The 13,556-nt window shown below is 46.6% G+C and overlaps 1 protein-coding gene across 3 annotated transcripts in view; it reads left to right on the forward strand.

Moving 5' to 3' along the window:
* ROR1 (receptor tyrosine kinase like orphan receptor 1) overlaps positions 1–13,556 on the forward strand; it is a 176,354-nt gene that overhangs the window by 115,928 nt on the left and 46,870 nt on the right. For 2 of the 3 annotated variants that reach the window (XM_061353466.1, XM_061353468.1), the window contains exon 2: positions 1,590–1,661. In XM_061353466.1, the coding sequence (XP_061209450.1) occupies positions 1,590–1,661 (72 nt within the window). Of the gene's footprint in view, positions 1–1,589; positions 1,662–2,597; positions 2,810–13,556 lie in introns of those variants that run through there. The other variant, XM_061353467.1, reaches the window with a different exon arrangement.

A 13,556-nucleotide genomic window follows, 5' to 3' on the forward strand; every position in this document is an offset into this window, starting at 1 on the left:
ATTTTTTAATGAAATACAATAGTTGCCAACTGGTCAAATAAAAGCAGACCATCTCTGCATATCCATGCCCTGCACGGTTTTATGAGTGAAATCACTTTGTAGTTAAAAGCTGTCTGGGAACAAGCTGAAGGGATGGTGTCGAAATCAAATCAGTACACTTCAAAATAGTCCTGTTTTCATCTGGGATCCTGCTGATGCTCAGCATAGAAAGATAGAATGGTTTGGGTTGGAAGGGACCTTAAAGCTCATCCAGTTCCAACCCCTGACACAGGCCCTTGTCCCAAGCCCCTCTCCAGCTTTCCTGCAGCCCCTTTAGGCACTGGAGCTGCTCTCAGGTCTCCCCTTCAGGAGCCTTCTCTTCTCCGGGCTGCCCCAGCCCAGCTCTCTCAGCCTGGCTCCAGAGCAGAGCTGCTCCAGCCCTCGCAGCATCTCCATGGCCTCACTGTGCACCTGTGGGACCAAGTGTGATCACCCAGCATGGGGGATCCAGCCAGGCTGTAGGTTTGGGTTGCAGGGCGTTAACTTGCAGTGAGTCTTTTCAGCATCTCAGTTTGGGAGGTGACACATTGAGCACTGCTTGGGTTTAGTTCAAGCTCAGTCTCCTCTCCCACGGTGTTGGAGCACTCCTTTCCAGCATTGCTCTCCTCCTTTTCGCAGTCAGGTTTCCTGGGACTGGGTGGGTACAGGGAATTAGGAGGTGCACTGCGTTTCCGTGCCATGGAATGTGTGTGCACACCCCTTCTTCACACCATCACTCACTAAAGCTCGTATATGTGTCTGTTAATCCCTGGGGTTGACTCAGATCCTGCTCCAGCATCAGTCCTTCCCAGAGGCCTGAAGAGCCTCATGAGGTGCATGTGGGTCAGCAGTAACAGGGGGACAGTAATTCCCCTCCACCAGTTACACAGCAGAGTCCTCATGGGTGTTTGATGAAATCGGTTTTGCCATGACCTATAGCCGAGCCTGGATGTGTGCTGGCAGTTCTCCTGACACCGTCCTCCATACAACTTACTCTGTCTGTTAAAAACCAGGTAGAAATACAAGTAAAGACTAAAGTCACCATTCAGCTTTATCAAGAAGAGGAATGTACATCAATGAAGAAATGCTTCAGATCAGCCTTTCCAGGCTGTGTTTGCATGAGCTGTAGCAGGACTTTTCATACAAGTAGCCCTGTTAACGTCAGTGTCTTCTTGTGCACATGGGTTTACAGGATTAAAATGGCTTGTAAATGTTAATAGGTAACACGTTCAGCAATCTCATCACTGCAGTCATTCCACCTCCATAAAACCCAGGGGGAGATTTTAAGGTGGGCCAAATGCATCCCAAAGATGGCTTGTTTCATTAACACAGGGCCTCACAGGGAGCAGCGCTGCAAAACCAACCCCAGCACTGGCCCCGGTGCCTGTCTCCACTTCACTGGTTCTGCTGCCCAGATGTCTGCCAACACAGAGCATCGAGTGCATTTCAGAGCTGCCGTTCTTCAGATGATCTTAGTGCTCTGACAGCAGCTTTATCCCTTTACTCTCCTGACGATACAGAATCAACATATTAACAGCATCTTTATTTTTCTCTCTATTTTTCCCTTCCAGGAGCAAATTCATCAGTTGTTGCTGATTTTATGCCCACATCCTCATGGAACATCTCCAGTGAATTAGATAAAGGTAAGTGGACATTAAAAATATATAGAAAGATGTGAAATCACATTTGAAAATCTCACTTCTTCCTCTTGACTTGGCCAAGTCAGGAAGCAAAGGGTGCATTGAAGATAAACCTTGTTTCCCTTGTGATCGTTTCACATGGAGTTACACGTGGTTCTGTGATTCCTGGAGGAAGCTCAGCTCGTTTCTTGTCCCAGTAAAGTGTTCCACATGGTAAAAATACTTCAAGATGTGAGTTCTGTTGGTTTATGAACTGCCTGGCATTTTGTCTGCTGGATCTTAGGATCTGAACTCAGAATTAACAAGCATCAGGCGGGCAGTTTGCCTCAATGGGGTTTATTATGAGATTTGGAAGCTTGAAATTAAGTGGGGGGGGAATACATTTGCAGGTGGTAATTATGTGATTTGGAGCTCTCCAAAGGGCATGTGTTTTAAGACAAAGGGATGCATTTCTCATTCCCCTTCATTTCATAAACTAGACACCACCAATTATTTAAGCCAAATTGCTCAGCTTCCTCTAGCCCTTGTTGCCAGGCAGTGGCCTGCAGCTCCGGAGTCAGTCTGATCTTTACAATGCTTCTAATGTAACATTTACAGTGGAAGATGCTGTTAGCCACACCAAGTGTGCAGTTTGTCAGCCACCCTTTTCACTTGCTTATAACTTGGCCAGCCATTAGCTATTTATTTAGACTGAAATTTCCCATTGTGGAGCCATGCCACAGATGGCTTTTCCAACTGTTTTGTCTGTGTTTTGATAATGTTTCTTATGAACATGTGTTCATGATGGTTTATGTGTACACATAAATATGTTTTCTGTGCTGGAGGAAGAGAATATGCAGTTCTGAGGGAGTACTTTAAGGCAAGGTTGACTCTTCCATATCTGCCTTCCTAACAGGGAAGGAGCAGGGCTTCCTGGTGATCCAGAACACACTGGAGAAGATGAAAGTCAAAGGGTTCGTGCTTGTTGGTGGGAAAAGGAGAAAAACACAGTCACTAAGCAAAGGATTCCCAATTCACAGCACATTGCTGAAAGGAGGCGTTGACAGAATGAGTGTCTTATCCTGCCACAGTGATTGATTCAGGTGTCCATGGCAGAGCTGCAGGTCTGGGCTGTGCTCAGGTAACATCCCAAAGCTATGGAGAAGTGAGAAGTGAGTAAGTGGCATTGAAAAAGCAAGTTAAGGCCACAAAGCCAATCAAAAGGTAGGAAGTGGCAGAGGGAAGGCAATCGGACAGTCTTAATTCAGTCCTCTTATGATATCCTTGGCAGGTAACCTTTACTAACCTACAATGTTCTCTAGGAGATTGTTCTCACAGGAGAAGACAGGGCCACGCTTTGCTGAAGGGGTGAAAACACTTTATTGCACATACTCATCAGTGATGTATTCTTTGTTCTCCACTGTGAGCCCAAGGGTTCAATTGGTAAATCACCCAAAATTGGTAGATTGCTATGTATTATACAGCAGGCTGTGTGCCTCCAACCAAAACCTCAATGGAGGGGAAGGTGCATAAAAGATATTGAAGATACTGTAATTTTGCAGTGAGTTGTATCTGATCTGTGTTGAAAAGTAGCCCCCAGTAGCTTCTGCGGTGTTATTCCTAATGGGAGGTTTTGTGTAGACTGGCTTCTTATGACCAGAGTGGTTTTTAACCCGCATTTTGGTTCAGCTTTCTCTAAGCTGGTAGTTCAAATTCTCTTTCAGTAGCATGTGCCCCAAGTGACCGCATTCCAAACCCTTTCTTTGTACAGTTGCAGAATTTTAGAGAACCTTGAAGGAGAGACAGAAAGATCAAAAGTAATGTCAAAAGGCAAAAAACATACAGATGGTGGTGGGGACATGGCCAGGGAAGCAGGAGATGGGTGTCTTAGCAGCTTCATAAGGGATATATTGAATGAGAGAGAAATGCCCCATCCCTACAAGGGCCCGTAGGGACAGGCCAAGGGGAATGGCTTTAAGCTACCAGAGGGGAGACTGAGCTGAGCTCTTAGGCAGAAGCTCTTCCCTGCGAGGGTGCTGAGGCGCTGGCACAGGGTGCCCAGAGAAGCTGTGGCTGCCCCATCCCTGGCAGTGCTCAAGGCCAGGTTGGACACAGGGGCTTGGAGCAAGCTGCTCCAGTGGAAGGGGTCCCTGCCTGTGGCAGGGATTGGAGCTGGATGGGCTTTAAGGTCCTTTCCAACTCAAACCAGGCTGGGATTCTGTGATAGATTTAGCTGGTAAACAAAGCAAGGTTCCGAGGGGCAGCAGGGACTGCCTGCCTCTCTTGTTTGCTTTCTACAAAATGCTCTCTATGCTGGGTTGTATCAGCCAGGCATCACCACCCTGGCTCCATCATAAAGCAGCAGCTCCAGAGCTAGCAGAGGCAAAGCCTGGGGTGACTGCCACCATCCTGGCTGTTGTTGAGTCATCTTATTGCTCAAAGCAAGGCTCACACTTTCTGTGCCAGTGCTGAGCCTGTGTCAGTAATGAAGCCATTTTCCACCTTGCTTCCATGGCACCTGTTCCTAAGCTGTATTGTCAGAAACAGGTAAAATCCTTTCCCGCTTCTAATCCACGTGGAATGCTGCAATTACCACTCGCTGGGCTGAATCCTGCATTCCTGGGGGATTACCAGCCCCTTTGCTAGACCTCATTAGCATTTAGACTGCTGTAAGCTTACACACCTAAACACGGATTTACATAGGTGATTAAAATGCATTTGCTGGCCAAAAAGCTTAGTCAGAGGGGCGGGTTCTCCCTGTGTGCCTACAAGCAAAGCGAGGAACACAGGTTTTGTCTTGTCTAAGGGAGAAGCAGGGGCTTTAATGTGGGAGCTGCTGGTTCTCCTGAAGGTCTTTGATTCCCTTGGTTGCATGAAGCCCAGTACACAGCAGCACATGCTGACTCGGTGGGTTGAAACCTCAGAGGGGAGAATTAGACATGCTCTTAGTTTCCATTTCTTTTGCAAACACCTCAAGGAATCAACGTCTCTGCTGCACTCAGCCATGAGGTCACACAGGAGTCCCAGTAAACCTCATTTTCAAGCCTGTTAAGCTCACCACATCAAAGTGGTTTCCAGCCACGTTTCCCAATTAGATGGCTGTCTGCTTTAAGTGGCTCTACCTGCTGCCGTTTGGAAATGAGCATCTCTTCCTTCCACATCCCTCCTGTGTTTGGGAAGGAGGAACAAGCTCATAGTCTCGCTAAACACTATCCTGCCTTTTGGAACCATGACTTAATGTGGTGCTTTGCCTTTGCTCGGTGAGTTCTGCTGTGATTATCTTACAACTGAGCCTTATTCAGGTTTCATGTCTATGAAATAAGCTAAACTGACAGCATTAAACAGTTGCCTGTTTATTCTTTTTAACAGGAAATGAATTTAAAAGAGACGCAGCCACCCGTGAAGAGCTGTTGAAAGCAGCGATTGATGGGAGGGAGGAGGTGGTTTCTCACCAAAACCTTAAAACAACAAACAAACTGGGCATAAAAAATATCAAATAATCGCTTTTAAAACAGGGGAAATGTGGCCCTGAGCGTTTCTGTCTTTGCCGACGGGTAAATCATGGTGTGCAGAGGGAATGCCACGAGGGAAAAGAGAAATGAAAGTGCGATTAAATGAGTATTTAATTATATAAGGAGAAATAAGTGAAGTTCAGGGGGGAAGAAAAGGGGTCTGGCCATCGGAAAGGCCCGTCTCAGTGGAATGATGTCTGTCACCCCCAAGCTGCTGGCTGAGATGTCCCTTGGGATGGGGAGCCTGCAGCTGCCTGGCATGTGGGAGATGTCCAGTGGGGACCGTAGTTCATCACTATGAGGCTTAAAGTCCCCCTCTATGGGGGCTCCTTTAGGACGGAGCAAGACAAGCAGCCCTAACCATATTATAATCTTCCCATTGTATTTTAATCTTCCCATTGCTGAAGGCACTCTGGTCGCTCATTTCTCCATGTCTGTACATTGCCTCCCCTCTCCCCTTGCACTACAGCAGAAGCTCATGCTCCATCTCTTTGAGAAAGCTTCTGATTTGCCATGAGCTCTTCTTTTCCCTGATCCCTATTTAAAAAGGTGCAGAGCCCTTCATTCAGCTGCTTCTCTTCTACAAACACAACTGTGGAAGGGTTGGCTTTTCCTTCCGTCAGATGTCAGTTTATTTACAAAGAAATAGATAGGTCTGAATTTCAATGAGAGCCTATTTACATTTGGTACAGTAGAGGAATTGTTTGAGATCTCTTCATCCTTAGGCAAAGATAATATTGGAGTCTTTGCCAAGAAAGAGTCAGCTTTGAAATACTATTTTCTTTTGACTATAAGTAGGATTCAACCTCAGTGGATATTCACTCTACAGGGCTGATAAGAGAATGATGCTGTCGCTGCGGCTTCCCCTGATCAGGTCTTCCCAGTCCCCCTGTGCCCATCTACATCCTCCTTAGGAGCTCATTTCATCATAGCAGCTCCTTGCCTATGCACAAGGATGTGTCTTGGCCATGGCTGATCCAGAGCTGAGGACAGCATTGAATCAGAATCCCAGGGTTGGAAGGGACCTAAAAGCTTCAGTTTCAACCCCCTGCCACAGGCAGGGACCCCTTCCACTAGAGCAGATTGCTCCAAGCCCCTGTGTCCAACCTGGCCTTCAGCCACTGGAGCTGCTCTAAGGTCTCCCCTTCAGGAGCCTTCTCTTCTCCAGGCTGCCCCAGCCCAGCTCTCTCAGCCTGGCTCCAGAGCAGAGCTGCTCCAGCCCTCGCAGCATCTCCATGGCCTCCTCTGCACTCGCTCCAGCAGCTCCACGTCCCTCCTGTCAGTGTTACCTCATAGCTGGTACCTCCTCCTTCTCTTCACTTGGTCCTTCATGTTCCAAAGAAAACCTTTAGTGTGAGTTTTTCCAGGTACTGCCTGCTTTCCTTCCTTTGTCATGGCCTATCTGCTTTGCAAACAGGTATTAAACATTAGAATGACTCAGGCCTTGGAACCATTTTCATTTCCAGACACCCACAATCTCAAGCCCAGACTTTGGGCTCCTCACCCCTCACAGCCTCTCTGTGTATCGCAGACCTTGCGGTCACTGCTGTGGCAGCACTTAACCAGCCTCATGGTGTTCCAGGTTTTCTATGGAAAGCAAACATTCCCTGCGGAGCTTGGCAACAAGAGTCAGGATTTTACAAAATGCACCCAAATCGCTCAGCGGTTTCAGGTTAAGCCTTAAGTAGTCAAAGGCAATCAACACAAGGATCCCCTATAGCAAGCATCCCTCCCCTGGGCATCTAGGGCTGAAAATAACTATGGAAGGCCAAAACAGGGAATGAGGGAGCTGCAGCATCCACTCCACTGCCCTGTGTTTCGCACTGTGTGTCATTAGCTTCTTGTTGATCCTTGTGCAGGCAGAACACTGGACACAGAGGAGGCCATGGAACACAAGAGGGGCTGCAGAACATGCTGGTGGGTACAGCCACACTGCTGATGGACCCTTTGGGTCTGGGAGCTTCTTGAGGGGAGAAGCAAGCCTTGAAATCCTGACTGATGAATCCAGACTAAAGCTGTCACCTTGGCAAGCGTTTCCAGGCAGGGGAATGACCTGGCTATGGGTTGTTGTAGGGAAAACCTGCCTGCTGTCCCAGGGAGAGTTTGACTCTTGGGTAAGCTATGTCTTAAGACACGTGAACAAACCCAAACATGGGTGGATTGAGGCGTTCTGCCCATGGCCCCAGTTCTTTAGAGACTTCCAGATCCTCTTTAGACTCGATGTGAATTTGATGTGCGCGGTGAAAGGGGAAGAATTACAGCTTTCACATCCATGCACCATTTACCTTTCTATTTTCCTTGATTAGCTGGGGGATATTCAGTAAATCAAGCTCCCCCGATGGGGCTCAGGGTTCTCATTCGATTTGGGGGGTCCTGTTAGTAGCGAGGCCGTAAATTACAGCGACTTTGTTTGAACATTTGTGTAGGCACAGTACATTAGCTCCTTTTGTTTGCTTTTCCATTGAGGGAGCGTGCGTTCTTCTTGGGGAGTTTGCGTTGCTTCAACGTCTCGTTTATAAATAACACAGGGTGTGAAATTGGGAGGTCACGGACCGCAGCCTGGAAATGAAACCACCCTGGGTACCGTTGGGCCTTCATGGCAAAAATCTGCCACAAGATGCTCCACTTACAGTGTATTTTTGTATAAGCTCAGTGTGTGCAGTGAACATCTGAGCATTCTTCATAAGGTACCTCTCTAACAACCTTTTCCTGGCTCATCCAGCTATCTTGGCTTATTTGAAAGATTGATAGATCAGAGGGTCAAGGGACGTGTTTTATTGTAAGTTTCTGTTCCAAATTTCCTGACATTTTTGGTTCTGAAAAAAATAATAGACCTTTCAAAGGCACAGAAAGGGCTAATAAGAACCAGATCCTGAAGTGATGCTATGTCAAAATGTCAAAAATAACAGCTTTTCTTTGACTCTACAGCATTAATCTTAAGGCACATACCTTTCCCTACACCCTTCCTTTAATAGCTTGAGGTTTTGTACGTGGCTCTTTACTGCAGAGCAGCTTCTAAAGTGACAACAAAATCCCTTGATGGTTTTCAGTAGTTGGGTTTATGGCTGGATGTGGACGTTTGTTTGCCTATTCCAAATCACTTCTCTTTTTGTGTGATAAAGTTTAGAGGCTTCCTACTTGTGCTATAAAACTGGCTTCTGAGTAAAGAAAAGCTTCATTTCCCCTTGCCAGATTAGAGCGTTGAAGCCGTCCCGGAGACATCTGTCCTTAAACCTGGAAGTTGACTCGTAAACGGAGAGGCAGATGTGAGCTCTCAAAGGCCTATTGAGAATATATGTTGGTAGGGAGGGCAGTGAATTGTCCAGTTCCTATCCAAGGCAGTGGGATTTGGGTACTGAGCCCCAGATAACATTTGGGAAGCCCAAAGTGCTTCTCTTCCTATGTGGTCCAGGGCAATCTCTAACCTTCTGATTATGAGAAAGCAGCAATTAATTCTGGGAATCCCAAATACAGTGGATATCTGACATGGAGAACTGCAAAGCTGTAAAGCCTCAGGCAGTGTGCAGCCTGTTCCAGTTCAGTAAGTTATCCTCAGGTGGAACTAAACCCTCTAGATAGTGTCTGGGAAGAGAAAGCCCAACACACAGCTGCATGTATCCTGAATTGAGTCTTGCACATGCACATCACTGAGGAAGCTCATTTGAAACTGAGCTGGGCAAGCAAAGGCAGTGGAGTATTTCCTTTTCTCCCAAGACAGTTGACACTGAATATTTCCTCGTGATTGTCTGGACTTCTTTAACTCTGAGATTCCTCACATGGGTTGCCAAATCATGGGTTGAGTGCGGTATCCCTTTCCTCCCACTGTCATTCCTCTACTTTTATACATTTAAAATAAGTGAAATTCCAGCTGGGAGTCTTCCTTTTGCCCCTTTTAATAACAAGGGTATGTTGATCAGACCCACGGATCAGTCCTGCCAGGAGTTGTCTTCCTTTGTGAGTTATGGGCAGATCAAGTAATCAATGGTTAATCCTTTTTCCAGTGGGGAAGTATGTGCTCTGTCTATGGCCATGCTTCAGTCAGAAATCCTGCTGGTTGCTTCTTTAGCTTAAAACTCAAGTTGATTGAGCATATGGAACATCCAGTAAGGCCCAAAAAGTGCCTTCAGGCTGGGTGGGCTCTGTGTTGTTGCCTTTCTCCAAAGAGATCAATTCCATATAGAAAATCAGGTCAATGTTGGGCTGATACGTGTGGGTAGGGAGCAGGGCCAAGTCTGTCACAGGATCCCAGCATGGTTTGTGTTGGAAGGGGCCTTAAAGCTCATCCAGCTCCAACCCCTGCCACGGGCAGGGACCCCTTCCACTGGAGCAGCTTGCTCCAAGCCCCTGTGTCCAACCTGGCCTTGAGCACTGCCAGGGATGGGGCAGCCACAGCTTCTCTGGGCACCCTGTGCCAGCGCCTCAGCACCCTCACAGGGAAGAGCTTCTGCCTAAGAGCTCAGCTCAGTCTCCCCTCGGGCAGGTTCAAGCCATTCCCCTTGGCCTGTCCCTACAGGGCCTTGTCCCAAGCCCCTCTCCAGCTTTCCTGCAGCCCCTTTAGGCACTGGAGCTGCTCTCAGGTCTCCCCTTCAGGAGCCTTCTCTTCTCCAGGCTGCCCCAGACCAGCTCTCTCAGCCTGGCTCCAGAGCAGAGCTGCTCCAGCCCTTGCAACATCTCCATGGCCTCCTCTGGGCTTGTGTAGCATCAGACTGGACTAATCTGATTAATCCAAAGCTCTCAGTGAATGAAAATGCTTCTTTCCAGACTCATACATTAAATTGACCAGACTGTGTCAGCCACTCTGATACGTCCAGAGGGCTCTTTCCCTTTAGACAAAGAATTAAGCATAACTCTCCTGTCCAGCAGCTGGAAACAGTGTCCTCACAGCTGCAGGTTTGCTTGAGAAAGGTCTGGAGATGTTCCTTTCCAGAGACGTGTGTTGTTACATGTCTGTAATGGGATGTAACTGGTGCGCTCTGTGGCACCTGGATTAAAGCTGTTTTCAGGCTTGCAATGGTTTGAATGGAGACTTTGATTTTAGCTTTTCCTTGAATATTCCAAAAGATCAGAAGGGCATAAAGGAAAGGATAAATGAAACAACAATTTTTCTCATAAAATAAGCATTTCAGGCTTTAATCCTGCATCCCCATCGTGCTTTCAACATACAGCTCACACGGTGTTTGGGGGGGGGGGAAAGGTCTCAAAATCCTCCTAGCAAAGAGGGTGTTACTGCTCTAAGATGTGTCTTTGGTAATTCAAGATAGAGTAACCGCGTGGTCACAGAGGAGATTAACATTCCTTGGCTGGAGAGGACGAGCTTTTATTTTGAAAGCCACCTGGGTTCCACTTAAAAGCAGCGGAATGAATCCTGCAGGATTTATGAGGGCCGGGCAGGCTCCTATTTAACAATGTCAAACCGGAGCCGTGGAAATACGCACACTTCCCTCCTTTGGAGGCACGCAACCCGCTACGGTTTGTCCTTGCCCAGCTGTTGCTGTTCTCTACCATCAAACCGGCAGAAAGGCTGGCCATGAAGGATACCTAATATTTGGATTTTATATGCAGTGTCTCCAATTTATGCGCTTAGGCTCATGAAGATGACTTATGATGTGTTGTGTTTGCGTTGGCAACGGCTCAAACCCAGAACTATATTTCAGGCTTGGCTTTCCAGATATTATCTCAAGTCATTTAAAAGTTCATTATAGGGCACCCGCTAGTGCTGCTATGGTAAAGGGGCTGTCAGCATTTTTTCCAGCGTTTATAACTCAGCCATTAGAAGAGAAAAAACCCCTCTGTGGGCTGAAACTTGGCATTGGGGGTCTAGGCCCAGCAGTAAATTGTTTTTACAAATTAAAAGAAAATCAGTTGGACTATTATTAAATTAGAGGTGGGCTGCATTTTATTTAGAACCTTTTTCAGGCTTTTCTGCCCTTTCTTCTCGAAATGAAAAGGTTTCCAAAGTGTTTTTATAGAGTGCTGCTCTCAAATACGGACCGGCTTTTGTTCTCTTCTTGAAACCCGGAGATTTCACTTCAAATGTAATAAGAGTGCTTCTCCCAGCATAGCACTTTTCACCTTCAAAGTGCTTTATGAGCATTATCTCATTAATGTACATAGCAGCCTCCCCATGATGTAAGAGGGATTATTATCCTCACTTTATAGCTGGAGAGATCGAGCCAAAAGGTTTAAGGCTGTTTTTAAAAGGACTTAGTTGCTCAAATCCCGTGTGAGCTCTCATTGGCTTTTGGGTGTCTTACTTCCCCTTGGCTCTTCTGAAAATGACAACTGAAGTGATTCACCCCAAGAGTACTCCGAGCCAGGATTAAAACTCAGACTTTCCAATGGCCAGTGCCACCAGCTCAGTTAATTCTCAGGGGCACAGTAATTTGTGCATAAGAACCATGGTGTTTCTAAGGAATTATTCATTAAGTCAAAGGGAGTCAACTCTGGGCATCTGGGGAGCTCCATGATGGCTGGGAGGCTGTGAAATGCAATATGGTGACACATGGTGTGCTCTAAGTCCATGGCCATACAACATGGTGTCTTTGTTATGTGTGCCAGCAGCAGGTCCATCCCATTTCATCAGCCCTGTTCACCTCCTGCTGAGAGCACAAAAGGAGGATTTACCATCATTTTCCTCCCAGAAGGAGATGTTAGTGCTGATGGCAATGGGGTGACCTGGACGGAAACCTGGATGCAAGCGGTAGCTATCTTACATGTTCTTTGCATAGTTGCTCTAAAAGGGAGAGGATGGTGGCAGTAGCTTTAGAGATTTGATGGGTTTTGATAGGTGAGAGTTAGACACAAGCATTAAAAGTGAAATGAGGCTTCCCTTTGGCCCCTCCACACCAGACAAGCCCAGCAATGGATGGCTTCTGTGCATGCCAGGGAAGGAATGCTTGTCAGTTTGTATGCCTCAGTAACAGTGCAGGGTGTTTTGGAAGCATTGTGAGACACTCAGCTCATTTTCAACTACGAATATGTGAGAAACATCCTCTCATGAAGCTTCCAGCTGCTCGAAACCTGCCCTGTTTAAATCTCCTCTCAGGTGATCTGCTTGGTCTGATTGATGATTTGGATATGAAATATATGGATTTGAGGACTCAGATAAGCTGAATTTAGCAGATGGACTTTGGTTTAGTGTTTCTGTAGTAGTTCATGGAGGAAGGTGGGGAACATGTAGAGGAGTCAGAATCATAGTATCATCGAATCATAGAATCACAGAATGGTTTGGGTTGGAAGAGACCTTAAAAACCATCTGGTTTCAACCCCTGAGAGGCTTCTGGTGCCAAGAGGCTGTTTCTGTTTGTGCCTTAGAGAAGTGTCACCATGGCTCTTGCTTTACAGCCAGACTTTTTGCCTGCTACTGATACTTTAAATCCTTCTCCAGCCCTTGGAAACCTACCCTACATCTCTTCTCCTTTATTCACCTCTCTTGTATACCATAGGACCTTTAAAATACTGTCTTTACTGTGGTGTTTGTCATGAAGACCATCACATGGCTGAGGCCATGCTGTTTTCTGGCTGTGTTATCCTGTAGATGTCTGAACCAGGCTTTGAAACGTTATCAGGAATTGAATAAGTGACTGCGGTACAGAAATGTTACATTGGGTAATTAAATGTGGTTATCCAGTTCCATGCTATTAGTGTGACTTTATTAAACCCAGATTGTGGAGAGAACCCAAGAACACGTGTGCTGACTTCACTTACGCTGCCCAGGGAGGAGATTAAGATAGCAACTCAGAAACAGTTCTAATCCTGCCATGGAGCTTCCAGAAAGGATTCTGGGGAGCTGCAAGGCCAGTCTGACACCCCTTGGCCCATCCAGGAGCTATCAGACCCTGTTGTATGTCTTCACCAAGGGCTGGATCTCTGCCCTTCTCACTCCATGCACAGATTTCCTGTGTCATGAGGTCATGGGTGCGTAGATAACAGTTGTATTTTGCCCAGTTTCATACCTGTACGTTAAATGGCCAGTTGACCCGTGAAAAATATATGTGTGGGCAATGCCTTTGTGCTGTTTGTCATAATGGCTCCTTAGGAACATGCGTACAACAGAGATGCCTTTTATAAAGTGCTGTGCAAGAGCTTGCGTGCTGAACAGATTAAATACAAAGGAAAGAGATATTGATACACACAAAGCATAATGGAGTATCTAGTAAAGCCATGATTAAAGTAAATAACGAAGTGGATGACTTAGGCAAGTAGTTGGCTAAGCTGGTTTTCTACATGCTGCAGGCTTTTTTCATGCTTTTAGGCAGGGTTATTGCTGGGGTTAACAGTAGTTGGACCTAAGAATGGTGGAGCATGAGCAGCACAGCACAAGTTTACTCACCAACTGGCTTTCCTTGACCTCCCAGTTGGCTTTGAGAGCACAGGAGCAGAGAACAGTCTCTGGATGTCTCATTCT

Source organism: Neopsephotus bourkii, unplaced genomic scaffold, assembly GCF_033783945.1.
Source record: "Neopsephotus bourkii isolate Nb327-2 ecotype Australia unplaced genomic scaffold, CSIRO-AGI_Nbou_v1 NB_673, whole genome shotgun sequence".
Classification (NCBI taxonomy): Eukaryota; Metazoa; Chordata; class Aves; order Psittaciformes; family Psittacidae; genus Neopsephotus; species Neopsephotus bourkii.